The 16,108-nt window shown below is 36.9% G+C and overlaps 2 protein-coding genes across 6 annotated transcripts; both read left to right on the forward strand.

Moving 5' to 3' along the window:
• Positions 1–347: 347 nt before the first annotated feature.
• On the forward strand, positions 348–2,682 carry LOC112802933 (probable NADH dehydrogenase [ubiquinone] 1 alpha subcomplex subunit 5, mitochondrial). Its single transcript, XM_025846364.2, has 2 exons — positions 348–891; positions 2,242–2,682. Exons 1-2 carry the CDS (start codon positions 579–581, stop codon positions 2,436–2,438), a joined length of 510 nt encoding a protein of 169 aa, XP_025702149.1. The 5' UTR covers positions 348–578; the 3' UTR covers positions 2,439–2,682.
• A 583-nt stretch (positions 2,683–3,265) lies between these two features.
• LOC112802934 (pentatricopeptide repeat-containing protein At5g66500, mitochondrial) lies at positions 3,266–14,542 on the forward strand. 5 transcript variants are annotated; one of them, XM_025846368.3, is made up of 4 exons: positions 3,266–5,689; positions 6,651–6,771; positions 13,397–13,643; positions 14,272–14,542. In XM_025846368.3, exon 1 carries the CDS (start codon positions 3,996–3,998, stop codon positions 5,508–5,510), a length of 1,515 nt encoding a protein of 504 aa, XP_025702153.1. In that variant the 5' UTR covers positions 3,266–3,995; the 3' UTR covers positions 5,511–5,689; positions 6,651–6,771; positions 13,397–13,643; positions 14,272–14,542. The 5 variants fall into 5 exon arrangements, 4 of the variants coding, with proteins under 4 accessions (XP_025702153.1, XP_072092533.1, XP_029154441.1 ...); XM_029298608.2 differs by having other exon boundaries at positions 3,272–5,689; positions 6,660–6,771; XM_072236432.1 differs by lacking the exons at positions 13,397–13,643; positions 14,272–14,542 and adding an exon at positions 7,413–8,304.
• The last annotated feature ends 1,566 nt before the right edge of the window (positions 14,543–16,108 follow it).

The raw sequence follows: 16,108 nt of genomic DNA on the forward strand, positions 1-16,108 counted from the left end.
ACTCTAATTTAATTTGCACAAAGGGTAAAATTGGAATTAATTAATTGAAATGAAAGTATTTTAGGTATAAAATGTTATTAAAGTTTCAATCTTTATCTCTAAAAATTTCAATCCCCTATGTCCCTACTTTTTAGAGGTACTGAAATACTGAAATTTTGGAGACAAAAACAGAAATTTTAATACCAGTCTTTGAACTAATAAATACGATATTAAATCTCAGTCTCTCAACCTCTGTCTCAGTACCTGAAAACAAACGGTACCCTAAGATATTCCAAACAAAAGCACTAAATAAGCTGCCTAATCTTGTATGTTTAGTCATGGAATAAGCTGCATAATCAACATTGCACATGAGGAAAAAAAAATATTTGGGCCACATTTAGACCCAATTAACAACAGAATCTGGACCAAACAGATCGGATTTTAGAACACCCGACCCATAAATGAAAGGCCCAATATAGATCCATTCACCTCACAGTCTCCAGCATCTACTCTACCAGAGAGAGAGAGCAAGAGAGAGAGACAGAGATCGTAGAAGAAGGAAGGAGTGATTGAGAGTGAGTGATCGGAGGAGAGCGAAAATGTTTCTGAGGGCGGTGGCTCGGCCGTTAATGGCGAAGGTGAAGCAGACAACGGGGATCGTTGGATTGGACGTGGTGCCGAACGCGAGGGAGGTTCTGATAGGGCTATACAGGAAGACACTGAAGGAGATCAAGGCGGTGCCGGAGGACGAAGGGTATCGTAAGGCGGTGGAGAGTTTCACGAGGCACCGGCTCAAGGTCTGCGAGGAAGAAGAGGATTGGGAGAATATCGAGAAGCGACTCGGTTGTGGCCAGGTCGAGGAGCTCATCGAGGAAGCTCAGGATGAACTCAAGCTCATCGATAAAATGATCGGTAATTGTCGGATTCGTGATTCGCTTGTTGAATTCAATTGATTTGTTCTGTTTGATTGTTTGGATTGTGAGAAATGGAGAATTTGGGAATTTTTATGGGATTGATTTTAAGGGAAGGTCAATGTGTGCTGAGAAATGGGAATTTTTTAGGTCGAATTAGTTGTTTCTTTTTAGCGATTAATATTAATATGTGGGATACAATGCATTTTGCGGGGACTGATTTTTGAAGTTTTAACTTCATGATCAAATAGTTGTTTGATACTTTGATGTGTGCCTTTGTGGAAAATTGGTGGTTCTTGAAAATGATAATTAAGTCGTGTTGTTTTTATCATATGTTGGTCATACAAGGGTTGTGATGGTTTTTTTTTTTTTTTTGTGTGTTTTCTTGCACCTGTGTGTGTTATATGCTTGTGGAATCGCGTGAATGTTGAGCAAAGGAGGGAAATATGTATACATATTTGAATAAACACGGGGATGTTTTCCTTTGGTTCCACTTTGCTTTTCATTGTTAGCAAAAGTTGGTCTATCAAACCTATAAAATCTTGTGTAATACACAACCTGTGTAGAAGTTAGCAATGGGATAAAAACTATCTGAGGAAGACACTATCAAGTTGGTTCCTGGCTCCGCCTATAACATCCTTGGAGTTTTAGATTTTAGCATGTACTTGTTTATCTGTTTTTCTGCATTTGAAGTTCCTTGTGGACCTGGTTCACAGTCATACTCATTGTTTGTTTTGTCTTTCAAGCCTAATTCTGGATTTTTATCGACTTGTTACACAATAAATTGAGATAGTTCACACCTTCCTGGGTTTTTACCTGACCTTTGGTGCTTCCAGGTGTTTCATTAGCTCTTGATGAATGTACTGGTGGACAGTTTTTCAATTCAAGATGCGCTCCTGTCTTTTTGACAAGTTAAATGGACTTGCATCACAATATTTTAGCTGTTAAAGTTTGAGCATTTCAAGTTCTAGTAATATAGTTTATATAACCTTGAATTTTGATTACAAGTCACATTGTAGGATCATACCATTTCACCAAAGAATAGTTTGCTTAGGTTTCTTCTTGTTGACATTCATTCAAGTGCAGTTGATTTTCTCTTATAACCATGTTTCAACATATGCAGGATGACAATATATATGCAAATATGATACAATAATACTCCTAAATATGACATTCACTCTGTATGATATAATGACTCACGTAGTTAAACAATACAAGTGGAAGTAGCATGCTATCTGCTGCCCATTCTGCATGTGCTTTACCTTTCTTTTTGGATTGAACGATACACATGTAAGGCAACTGTTATGTTACGAAGTTGATTTAAATAGTCATGTTTATGTTTGAATTTCAGAGTGGGATCCTTGGGGTGTCCCAGATGATCATGAAATTGAGGTGATCGAGAATGATGCACCAGTTCCCAGGCATGTTCCCCTCCACCGACCTCCTCCTCTTCCTCAAGAGTTTCACGACACGTTAGAAGCACTTCAATCCAAGTCAGGAAAGGATAATCCTGCTATCAGCTCTAGTGAATCACCCTCAAAGGCTTGATCTGCAGCCAGGAAGATAAAGAGCTTTTGGTTTCTCAATTTCCAATGTATTTTCCCCTTTCTTTTCATCAAATTGTTTCTGCTAGGTAGTTTCAAACCGAACAGGCTCTGCTTTTGTGAGAGAAAACCGTTGGCTTCCTAAATAACCTGAACTTTGAACCTTGAGAAAGAATACATATTCCTTGTGTCGTTATATGTATCCGTGATTAAAAGTAATTTAAGTCTTTTGACACCAAATTCTGCCATTTTCGTGTTCCCTTGACTCTCAACCTCGATAAATGTATACCATCTCGGATTTAAAATGATATATTAAATAATCAATGCATTTCGAATAACTATGGTTTCGTTACAAGTATTTTCTCCCAAAAAACAAGGAAGTAATAAATAAAAGAGAGGAAGGATAATAATGATATTAAACGTTAAAAATCATCGCAAAATATCATTCATCATTTGCGGGTGGTGTTTATGATTTCAAGATACTATCAATACAGTCGTTCCAAGACATGAAAAGTTTCTCAGTGGGAACATATGCTATTGAATTTCCAATCAGTCAATATGAATAAGCGAGTACAAGTACAAAATGGTAAGAGTTTCGGGTTACTTAATGCGCCAAAATAAACAAGACACCACCAGAGATAGACCTGTCACCTATGGGTGATATTTTTTTTGAGCCAATTTTATGGTACTTTTTGTTTGGTGTCTAACTTTTGTTTAAATTATTTTTTATAGTAACTTTAAAATATTTAAAATTTTTTAATTTGTATATTTTTAAATTTAAAATTAATTATTTTACATATTTTAGTAATTAGATAATACTTTTTAGACACCATAACAAACATTTTTTTTTGGATCAGATCTGTGGGTGAAATGTTAGATTGTGTCAAAAGTTAGTAAAGATCCCAACTAGAACACTATCCAGATCGCAAGCACCATCATTCTTTTTTGTTTGTCGTGGGCTGGGCCGGACAGCCCCGATAAAGTACCCCAAAACAACCCCAAAATTCAAAAACAGAAATTGCTTTCCCCTCTTCCTCTCTGCGATTCCTGATGCTGCGCTTCCAGAAGGAGAAGCTGATGAAGACCGCCTGAGGAGCACTACTTCTACCAGAGGATCGCCGTGCCAGTTCGCCGTGGAGCTAACGCCGGCGAGCTACCTCAAACACTCCCTATCATCGGTTAAGCTATCGGACCGCAGCGGAGCTCTCCTCTCGTCGTCTCTGGTCGCTTCCGGCGTGGTTCCTGATCGGTTCCGAGTAGGCTCTGCAAGAGCTCCGAGTGCTACGTCGTGCGTGCTGGTGGGTTTGTTTGAGATGATTGATTCTTGGTATTGTGAACCCAGCGGCAAACGCAGCGTTGTTGTGCAATCTTCTTTCCCTCTAACTTACTCACGGCCGAACTGACACTCTGTTTGGCCCCCTGTCTCTCTATGCTGTCCCTGGATTTCGATATTGAGATGATGGTTTGAATCTACTGCCTGGAGTTGTCTTGTTCTTGGTTGGTTTCAAAATGCTCATTGATTCGGTCCTATTTTACCTCCAAAACCAACTTCACATATAACATGTTCGATGAAATGCTCCATAGAGACATTTCCCATGTAAACTCCCTCATCACCTCATATGTTCGCCGTGGAGACCTTGCGGCTGCATGGACCCTCTTCTGTGACGTGCGACGCACACGCTCTGACCTTGATGCACACACCTTCACCCCTGTCCTTCGTGCGTGCTCTTTGTTACCACTCTCTAAGCGGGGCAAACAAGTCCACACACACATGATCAAGACCGGTGCAGATATCGGAACTGTCGCAAAAACTGCACTGATGGACATGTATTCGAGATATGGGTATTTGGAACAGTCCAAAAGAATCTTTGAAGAGATGGTTCACAGGGATGTTGTTGCTTGGAATGCTTTGCTTTCGAGTTTCTTGAGGCATGATCTTCCCCTTGAAGCACTAAGTGTTCTAAGAAAAATGGGAAAGGAGAATGTTGAGCTTAGTGAGTTCACACTTTGTTCTGTGTTGAAATGTTGTGCTTCTTTGAAGGCCTTGGAATTGGGTAGACAGGTTCATGGTTTGGTGGTGTCCATGGGGCGTGATTTGGTTGTGCTGAGCACTGCTCTTATTGATTTTTACTCCAGTGTTGGATGTATTGATGATGCTTTGAAAGTTTTCTATAGTTTGAAGAGTTGGAAAGATGACATGATGTATAACTCTTTGGTTTCTGCATGCATCAGGAATAGGAGGTATGATGAAGGGTTCAAAATTCTGAGCTTGATGAAGCCTAATGTGGTTGGTCTTACCAGTTCTCTGGTTGGCTGCTCTGAGAATCTGGATCTGTGGGTAGGGAAACAGATTCACTGTGTTGCAGTACGTCAAGGTTTCACTTATGAGACTCAACTGTGCAATGCCTTGTTGGACATGTATGCGAAATGTGGGAAGATTTCACATGCTCGTTCATTGTTCGATGGAATTTCTCAGAAAGATGTGATTTCCTGGACTTGTATGATTGATGCATATGGTCGGAATGGGCGTGGACATGAAGCTGTTGAGCTGTTTGAGCAGATGATGGAGGATGGGAATAAGGTGATTCCGAACTCTGTGACTTTTTTGTCTGTGTTGTCAGCTTGTGCTCACTCTGGATTGGTGGAGGAAGGTAAAAAAGGCTTTAATTTGTTGAGGGAGAAATATGGTCTTGAACCAGATCCAGAGCATTATGCATGCTTCATAGATATCCTAGGCCGAGCCGGTATCATGGAAGAAGTATGGTCAGCATATCAAAATATGATTGAGCAAGGTACTAAACCTACTGTAGGAGTATGGATAGCATTGCTGAATGCTTGTAGTCTTAATCAGGATGTTGAAAGAGGTGAATTTGCTGCAAAGCATCTCTTGCAGATGGAGCCTGATAAAGCTAGCCATATTGTGCTTGTATCAAATTTTTATGCAGCCACTGGAAAGTGGGATTGTGTAGATGAGTTGAGAAGCATGATGAGGACAAAAGGGTTGGTCAAGGAAGCTGGCAATAGCTGGATTAATGTTTCAGCCTTCAATCAACATGTTGGGTTGCGATCTGCTTGATGTTTGCTAGCAACTGCCAACACAAAATTGAGCCCGAGTCTTACTATTAAGTATGGATTGAATATAGTGGCAAGTTGGCAATGTGTCTGCTCTGCATTCTTTATATCATTGGCTAACATCGTCGGCCTTTTGCTCGTGCTTGGTTCTATTATAGGCTCGACTTTTGGTTTCTAACATCGGTATGCTAAATTTAAGTTTCCCTATTAGCACCTAATGAGACCATGAATATGTCCTGATCCTGTATTAGGAAGAGCTTTTTCCTAGTCCTAATTGTTTTCCAGACTCAAACTCTCTTCCTCCCTCAATTTAGTTCAACGAAAATTATTAATTGGTGTTGTATCTGGAATAGTATATAATAGAATGACAAGAAAAAGGAAAAGTTCTTTACGGGGATGGAGTGCACAGGCTTCACTTTGCTGTAATTTTCTAATCTTTCTGTGCTCACTTCATTCCACTTTTGAATATGCAATTTAAAAAGCTTCTTTTATCTACTTGTAAAGTAAATAACTTCGTGGTCTTGACCCCTTGAATATAATGCTTTGTGTAGACAAGATCTTCAGTCTTATGCTTAATTTGCAAAGTAAATGACATGTTATGATGTATGTTAAGCAGAGAATGTCATGCATGAATCTAGAATTTTCTATCCTTTGCAAAAGAATAACGTTGATATATTATTCTTTTGTTCTTGGAAGAAAATGTACTCAGCAATCTGTAAGAAAAATTCCTATGAGCTTGAGATTTGCATACTTGAAAACTTAGGACAAGTGAAGCTACATAATATAAATGCGTATAAAAGGTTATTCGTACTTCTTTTAAATTCTTTTCTTCTACTCTGTTAATCGGTTAGATTTCATTTCACCCAACTTGTAATCAGAGAAAGAACCAAACACTTTATTTTCACATATATATAGTTCTCTCGCTCAGACACACTTTATTTTGTTGTTTGATTTTGTTATAACTAAAGAAGAATCCTTTATAATCCATTCTTTGGTGAATGACATTTTCAAATTCCACTGCTCCATAGTAGGAAGTCAATTAAAGCTCTTCTTCATCCTTTTTAATTTTTTGGTATAAATTTTTATTATAATCATTATTTTATCCTTTTAATTTTTAATGAGTACAGTTATGTATTTGGGTCAGATATTGTAGATTCAAGAACCATAATTTGGAGTTTTCATGTGAACGTCACCATTATGCCATATCTAAGAAACAGATTTACACAAAAGTCGCCATTATGGACTGGGATTTGGGATTTGCTCAAGTAAGTTGAGGAATACTTCTTTTTTAATTATTACCAGCAGCTGATGATGTTGCTTAGAACTCTATTATCTACAAAGTTGTGTATTTGAAAACTCATTGTTAGTTATTTTTTATCAAAAAGTATTTTTCATGTTAAGTAAATTTCCTCTGCTAAATGTAACTAGTCATGATAAAATAGCTATTTGTAAATAAATTTTAATTAATATATAAATTTTCAAAAAACAGATCTAACAGTAACTAATCATACTGCAAACTGTTTGATTATGTAGTCCTTCTTTCACAAATCAATATTGATAGAATAGAGTAGGTGCCTTATGGTCTCAATTTTTTGTTGCATACTTGCATGGAATTGTGTAATGCTAACAAGTAATAAAGTAGGACTTGAAATACTTTTAACTGTCACATCTTGGTTACTATTCAGATGCAGAAACGACATACAGTATAAGATGATAATCGTGATATCTTTATGCATCTAACTGCAATATCAACATAGATTTAAGGAGAAACTTGGGTTAGTGTTCTGCTATGGAACAACTAAAACATTAATTGATAAAGTTATATAGTTTTGGGCTGATAATAGTAAGAAAATGGGTTGCATTGTCTGTGGAACTTGATCTAATAATTTTCTGAATCGAATGCAAGAGAGTGAAAGCAAACAGAGCAGTGAGGGAGAAAGGAGGTTAGATTGAGAAAGAAAGGAGGAGGAATGAGGCAATGGCAGTAATGGAGGCCACCGTTGATGCTGGATCCGCCGCCGAAGTAGAAAGTCGTTTGAGAGAGGGGAGCTTCCAATGAGGCATACGCTACTCTGTTGTACGGTGAGGAATTTTTTCTTGGCGTTCGAGTTCTTGGGAAATCGATTCGCAACAGTGTATCCAAGAAGGACATGTCTGTTGTGGTCTCCAATGGAGTCTGATTGCCCGCAACCTCCTTTAGATAACACTATCCTTTATAATTTCCTTTCATTGCGTTTTGCATTTATGTTGTTATTAGAGGAAAGAAAAGATTGATGCTATAAATTGAAATTTTGGCATTATATTTCTGCACTTTATGCCTCATTTGACATGATTGATAACATTTTTATCAAGTCTAAAGATATATTTCATCTTAGAGTTCAATTTAACATTATTTAGACCTTCTCAATTATACCGGTACTTCGATCACAGGTTGAAAGCAATCTTTTTTCTCATTCGGGATTTCCATGGTTCCTTTGAAAGAAGTGGTTAGTTTAGTAATTTCATCTATTAGCAACAATCTATAAGAATTGATTTTCAATAATTGGAATATGCAAAATAAATCTTTTATTTTGGTTTCTAATTGAAATGAATGGCTGTGTTCTTAGTCCAATATAAGATAAGGTATCTACTGCATTTATGTGCATTCAATATAATATTTTTTTGTGGTTTCTACAAAATTTTCTATTACTGGACATGCTTTGGGACTAAGATAAGGAAGATTTTTTACAGCTGCAAGAGCAATAAATGTTCTGAATTTCACTCCTGGAACAACAAGCCCATTAAGAAAAAGAAAGAAATGCTTGACAAGTTCTGTGAGAAGTGAGAACCCCTTCTACTTGAAGGTTCTCAAGGAACATGTAATGAATTACTGCTGTGTATGCACCACCATGTCAACACCGCTTCTCTGATCCTTTACATTGTTCTTGCTGATTTTACCTGGTTGTGGACTATTTTTTTTCTTAGCCCTCACATGCTTTCTGTTCTAGGGATTAATAATGTGGATTACGAATCAGAAGTAGAAGATGAATTTCTTTCTATATTTGGGAAGGGATAGAGAGGTACAAAGTAACTTAATTTCGTCTTCCCATTTCTAGGACTTTAGAAGCTGTTCATTTAATGTTCATCTTCCTAATATTACTTGAAATTAACCTTTTTCTTTGTTTTCCAATAATCCAGGTCCTTATGTTGCTATTTCTCTGGATAAGGTTGTGGATGTTAATAGAAATCTAGGAGATGAAAAGTTGGTTAGTGATGGATTTCAAACTCAATTGGAATAGTTCATCTTACGGGAAATTCATCGGAAACAATATGGGACAAGGCGATGATCCTGTCACTGAAGAACACATTGCATTCTTGTGCTATTTGTTAAATGGGATAGTCTTTTCTTTGCATAGTGTGACAATGCAGAAACTCTATTAACCATTGCCAACACTCATCCTTGAGAGCACATGGGGCTATTACCTGCTAAACTCCTTTTAGAAAACTTATACAAAAAGTTAGGTCTAATGGTCGAAAACCTGCGAGATTGATCTCCTCTCTGGAGGTCTACTATGGTTATTCCAATTATGGTTGAATGCTGTCTAGAAGTTCATGGTGGTTGATGGCGCTCCTCTCGCAATAGAACACCGAGGGCAATAGACTGTCAGTATTGAAGCCAAACTTCTCTGGTTCCTCTGTGGAGATTTATTTTGGGAGGTTTTTACCAAGCTTTACAATGTCAAATTCTTCTGTAACGATAATCTTAACTTCACTCCTTTTGTCTTAACTTCACTCCTTTTGTCAAGCGCAAATGCGGCCTTTCCTGGTTTCAAGTCCAGAATCAAGTCTGAAAACAAAAAGTGCAGTGCCTCGACAACACCCCCAAAAAGTGCAGTGCCTCGACAACACCTGGTACAATTTTACTGCTATCCAAGTGTTTTCTATTGGTTTTTCGGTATACAATAAAGATCAATATCAAGTAACACTTAATGCTTTTCACCTAGTTGCTCAAAAAATGGGATTTTCTCAAGCATTATTAGCTCCCTTTAGGTCGAAATTATCTAGCCAACTTGGTCAACAAATTTATAATTTGAAGCAAATTCATCAACTCTTGAATCAAAATGAAAGTCGTCGATCTAATTCCGATCCCATTGACTTCATCTTCAGTTGCTATGTGGAAAAGTCTTTCTTTAAACGATGACAAAAATATTTTTCACTATGTGATCGAAATCTTGAGCAAATTCAGCATAGAACAATAAGAGTTTGTCCGACCATAACTGAAAGCATGCAATTAAAGCAACTTCAAACGCAAAACCTTTATTCCTCCTAAGACAAAGGTCAGGACCTTGAAAGCATCGTCCACAGCTTCAAATGTGACTGAGGTAAAGATATCAATTTTATTTATTTTTGATTAAGAATATCTTATTTACATTCTACTCAATTCACACGTATACATGGTGCAGAAATCGAATCTAGAACAGATTGTAAACCCAGAACCAACCAAATCCAATTCTCCCTCTCATGGTTCTAACATCATGACACTGAACCACGATTGCAAGAACCAGGCTTGATTCGCCTGGTTGTCAAACGAACTGAGTGTCATAATTCTGCCATGTTAAGACAGCTGGAGGAGACATATTCAAAATCTGTGTCATAATTCTTAGTACTTCATTTTGAAGGAGGTCCATGAGAGGAAGAATTGGACTTTGTTGGTTTTGGGTTTACAATTGCTTCGATTTTTGCACGTATATATGTATGGAAATTGAGTAAAATGTAAATAAGATATTATTGATAAAAGATAAATAAAATTAATATCTTTACCTCAGCCACGTTTGAAGCTAAGGATGATGCTTTTTCAACATCTTGACCTTTCTCTTAGGAGGAATGGAGGTTTCTGCCTTGCATTTTGAAGTTGCTTTAATGACAAGCTTTTCAGTCATGATCGGACAAACTCTTATCATCCTATGTTGAATTTGTTCAAGATTCTGATCAGACTCTAAAATATTTTTTTGCCACAATTTAAGGAAAGACTTTGTCACATAGCAAGTGGAGATAAAGTCAACGAGATCGTAATTAGATCGACGGCCTTTATTTTTATTAAGAGTTGATGAATTTGCTTCAAATTATAAACTTGTTGACCAAGTTAGTTGGATAATTTTGACCCAAAGGGAGTTGGTAATACCCTAAGAAAATCTCATTTGTCTAGCAACTAGGTGAGGAGCATGAAGTGTTACTCGATATTGATCTTTTTTTGTATATCGGAAACCAATGGAAAACACTTGGATAAATTTGGACCAGGTGTTATTGTTGAGACGCTGCCTCTTTTTGTTTTTACTTTGGAGGCTTGAAACCAGAAAGGGCCACATTTGCGATTGACAAAAGGAGTGAAGTTGAGATCATCATCCTAGAAGAATTTGGCATGGTAAAGTTTGGTAAAAACCTCTCAAAATAAATTTCCCACAGAGAACCAGAGATATTTGGCTTCAATAATGACAGTTTATTACCAACAATGCGGTGTTCTGTCGCAAGAGGAGCGCTATCGACCACCATGAACTTCTCGAAGACAACATTCAAGCATAATTGAAATAACCACAGTGGACCTCCAGCTCTAAGAGGAAATCGATCTTGCAGGTTTTCGACCATTAGACCTAACTCTTCATATAAGTTTCTTAAGAGGAGTTTAGCCAGGCAATAGTCCAATGTGCTCTCAAGGATGAGTGTTGCCAATGGTTAATAGAATTTCTGCATTGTCACACTGCGCAAACAAAAGACTATCTCATTTAACCAATAACACAAGAACGCAATGTGTTCTTCAGTGACAGGGTCATCACCTCCTTCCATATTGTTTCGGATGAATTTCCCGTAAAATGAACTATTCCAACTGTGTTTGTATTCTTTGGATGACTTTAAGTCATGAGTAATAATGGTGTGCGTAGGGGAGGGACTATTTCACATCGAAGGTGTAGATTGGTGCGCGTATGGGAGAGACCATTCCACATTGAAGGTGTAGATTGTTGGTTCTTCGAATCCAAAAGTAAAGAGCAACTCTAATCATCCAGTGATGAGTAGTGAGTCGATACCAAGACATTCGAAGAAGGTCATAGATCCCACTTGTTGCCCAAAATTTCTTTTTGTCAGGTTCGAGTCTCTTAAACCAAGTCAAAAAGGGTGTATTTTTGGAAATTTTGGGATTGTTTCGAAAAGTGTGGGTTTTATCATCAAAGGTAGCCATGTAAATAGTATAGGGAGCCAATGACTTAAGCATACAATGCGTACAATGGAGGTTTAGGAAATATTAGAGATATAATCATTAGTGTTACATTGTCCTATCAGGTTATGCTTTTGGGATGAGTGGTTTCATGATATGACATTAGAGTTCTAGATCCGAATCCGGATGGTTATTCTGGATAGTATGGGTGATCCGGATGGTTATTCTGGATAGTATAGGTGATGTTCATTCTATTCATGGATCAAAGATTTAGCCAATTGTACACATTGTCCACTTAGGCCATTGGCTCCCTAGTACTATCAAGAGCTCTTGGTTTGGCAAAGTCCGAAAGAAAAAGAGGACTTCATCGATATGAGAATAGGGCTTAGGTAGCGTTTGGTAGAGAGACAGAGACTGAGAAATAGATATTGAGAGACAGAGACAGAAATTAAAATAAGTCTCAGTATTGTATTTAGTGTAAAACATCGTTCAAAATATAATAGAGACTAAAATAAATGAAATGACCAAATTACCCCTACTAATTAAAAGAAAAAAACAAAAACCCTCATCCAATCCTCCAGACAACCATTTCCCCTTCCTCCTTTCTCAATCCCCGATGTCTCCTGTCAGTTCACCCAATTTCGCTGCGTCACTCTCCTGCTTGGCGTCGAGTTCGCCGTCGACGAGGAAGCCTTGCCGCCGTTTCTCCATTGCTTCACTTACGGTTCTCTCCATCTGTCTCTCTCTCACGTTCGATCTCTCTCTCACTTTCTTCTGTTGGTTGTAGGGGATACTAGATAAGAGCAAATTGGTTGCTATTGATGCTGGAAATAGGGGCTATCCTCCGAATAAGGTATGTAAGCTGATGATTACGATAATTTTGACACCAAATTTCTGATGATTCGATGATGACATTGATATGAGATGGTTAGCATCGTTGTTAACTTTGAATAAAGTCACGATTTGAAAAGTTGTTTTCCACAGTGAGTGATTTTGAGTTTGTGGTGTCTGAAATTTAAAAGGAGAAAATAGTTACATGGTGATTGAGTTTTAGAGCACATAACCTAGTCATGTGTTTGCTGTTTTTCATTGTATTTGAAAAACCAAAATTGCTTGCAGTTGATATGCTTATTGGCTGCAATTATTTTACTCTGCCAAATGTTTGCAATTATGTCACTGAGAGCTAAAAAAGAAGATAATTTTGTTTCATTACAATTTTGTTAGCTAAAGGTCCCATCCTTCAATCTCATGATTGGGTTGACCTGGTCGAACTATCTGAAGTGGAGAAGGAAAGAAGAGCAAAAAAAAAGGGGGCTTGAGTGGACAAAGCCTTCAACTTCCGTCCCACTTCTCTATCTGTCAAATCCCCTTCTACCTAGGTGTAACCTTTGATAATCCGTCTTCCTAGAAATGCTTCGAATTTAATCAACTCAATTTTGAAGCTGACAAAATGTCACACTCATGGTTTGCTCTTTGATGTAATGCATGATTCGAGTAACCACTGCAGGCTGGGTTTGTAGTCAAGTTGTGATTTTTGTTCTCATTTCTTGGTTTGCTGTTTTGGTGCTTGCTCTTGCATTAGTGTATATGGTGTGCCAGGTTTCAGTTGCTTGCTGTTAAACCATGTTTCATGTGTTTTCATCTTTTTATGGCCCTTATTTTGTGAATGCACATTATAATTCTTTTTTCATATGTTAAACCAGGTTTTCGAATATTCTTTGGGTTGGGCAGGAGATCCTAGACAATGTTTTGAGTCGTGGATATATGGAGCGAATAGGAAGGGTGAAAAAGAGGATTGGATGACAATTTTTTTTGCTATAATTTGGTCTCTATGGAAACATAGAAATGCTGCTGTCTTCAAGAAGGAAAAGGTGAATATCTCTCTTTTGGAACAAGATGTATCGTGTATGGTGCTAGTTTGGTCACGAGACAGAAGGCTTCGAAGAACAGGTGCTAAGAATTGAGATATCTAACAACTTATTGGTGTCTTGTTTCTCTTGCTGCTTGTGTGGCTGGATTTTATTCCTTTATTTTCTTGTTGTGTAATGTCTGGTTTGAGTTTTGTCTATTCCTTGTTTAGTGTGGGTTGACTAGCCTTGTTTAAGCTTGGTTTTTATTTGTTTGTGAATAGCCTTTTCTTTTAAAGGTTGTGTCAGCATAGAAACTATCAACAAAAAAAATATATGTTAAACCAGGTTTCAGTTACTTTTTTTGCTATGTATTTTGCACATTATAATTAAGTGTTAATTTTAATGTAACATACAAAGCACAATATGGCATTTGAATATTAAAACTAAAAAATAAAGTAGCTTAGTTATGCATACATTACTTTAACCTTTCAATTGTTAATTATGCGGTTCTTCTTTGGTTTCTTTGTTGTGATAGGGCTGAAGCTATAAAAAAGTCCATTGTGAGATCCCTATTTACTAAAATATCTAAGCTGTTTATGCACACTATATTTGTTTTACTTGTGTTCTATTTAACTATTATGCTTTTGTATTTTCTTTTGCTAAAATCCTACAATCAAACTTCAAGCTGTTTTGGATTAGAATTGAAGTTAAATTTGTTTCATCTACAGATCTGCTACAAATGCTATCATCTATTTCGAGACATTCAAACTTCATTGAGCACACAAGTGAGAAATCCAAGCAAGCTAATGATATACAATTGAGAAACCCAGTGGATATATAATGGTATGTTGTAGTGTTGGGTTTTAAATTGCAGTAGGAGCATTTGTGTGTAATTTGTTTGTATTTGTAAACATGTTGTAAAAGCATGTATATGAATGAATTAGATTGACTGGTTTGTTGACATTGAATTCTTGAAATTAGATTGGCTGTTTTGGAAAATTCTTGTATTCTTCACCTAATTCCAAATAAAACAACTGCAAAATCTGATCCAACTAAAACGGTATATTATCATAATTTCATACAAAGCATTAATATAGATGGGAATAACAACTTGCTAATAACATAGATGGTAGGAGAGTATGAATTTAGCATATTGAACTCATCAATATAAATTCATGAAGCATTAGTTTGAAAATTCAGTATCTAATATTAACTTGAAAATTTATGAAGCAATAATTTAAAAAGACAAAATCTAATAATAACTTGTGAATTAGGACATTTCACCTAGTAAGTTATTGAATTCATAAAAATAACTAAATCATCCTAATAAGTTATTGAATTCACAAAAATAACTAAATCATCCTAATTATGTTCAACAAGAATTGTTAACTAGAACCACTTATTCTAATTGAGAATGGATCGCACATAACCACTCTTATGAGAATTCTTCAAATCCCAGAAAACCTTCTCCGTCTGTGCATTATTAGCAAACTTCACCGCAACCTGCACCACCTCATCGTTATCGAATTCAAGCTGTTCAAGCTTCTCACCGACCATGAACTTCTTATTCACCCCAGATATAGCATCAGCAAGAACTTGGGCATTCTTTCCTTGTTCAGCGGTAGAAAATTGCACATGTTCAACCATCCTCTCTAAAATATCATTTTGTTTCCGCTTCTTTCCCGAATGCCTTCCGCTAGCTGCACCAGCATCAAAGTGTGAACCTGCTCCATGTCCTTCATAAAAACTTACATTTGCTGACATTCCAAAATCGTCCAAACTTGTTGCGAGGTGCACATGTTCCTTGAGCCCACTCTCTAACATGATAGCGAGTGCCTCTATATGGTGCTAGGAACCTAGGACTATTTGTGTAACCCGCATCCACTAAATAGTAATTACCTATAAACATTACATACAAACAAAATAAGCTCTACTACTGTGCAGTCAAGCTTAATGTCAAAATCTAACTTATGACTTATAAATTAGATATTACCATGAGGTATCTTGATACTATTACCACGAGTGATTGCATCTCGAAGTATTCTTGAATCAGATGTTGATCTCTCCCATCCACTAAGTACATAAACAAAGCTCATATCTTGGTTACACACTCCTAGGATATTAGTACATATTTTACCCTTCCTTGTTCGATATCTTGACTTATCAGACTCAAGGACTGTCACCTCTATATAAGTGTCATCTAATGCTCCCAAGCAACCCTCTAATTCACAAAAAATTACAACTTTTAAATAGACAATCCTTCCAGGCTTAAAACAAATTACATACATAATTTATTTAGGTTTACCTTAAACTTTCTACATGTTGGGTCTATACAATCCTCTTCAACCGGTGAGGCCTTGGCGAATAACAAGTTTTGCATACGTATAATAGTCTTTAAAACCTTCTTGAAATACTTACTAACTATTTTCCTAAACCTACAAAATCTAACTTGTAGACTACGATTTTTCTTGTGATGAGCTAAGATAATTAAAAAAGTTGCAATTTATTCCGGCAAGCTTACTTGACCATCCTTACGAAGTCCTCCTTGGACTTGAAGCAACTCGC

Source organism: Arachis hypogaea, chromosome 5, assembly GCF_003086295.3.
Source record: "Arachis hypogaea cultivar Tifrunner chromosome 5, arahy.Tifrunner.gnm2.J5K5, whole genome shotgun sequence".
Lineage (NCBI taxonomy): Eukaryota > Viridiplantae > Streptophyta > Magnoliopsida > Fabales > Fabaceae > Arachis > Arachis hypogaea.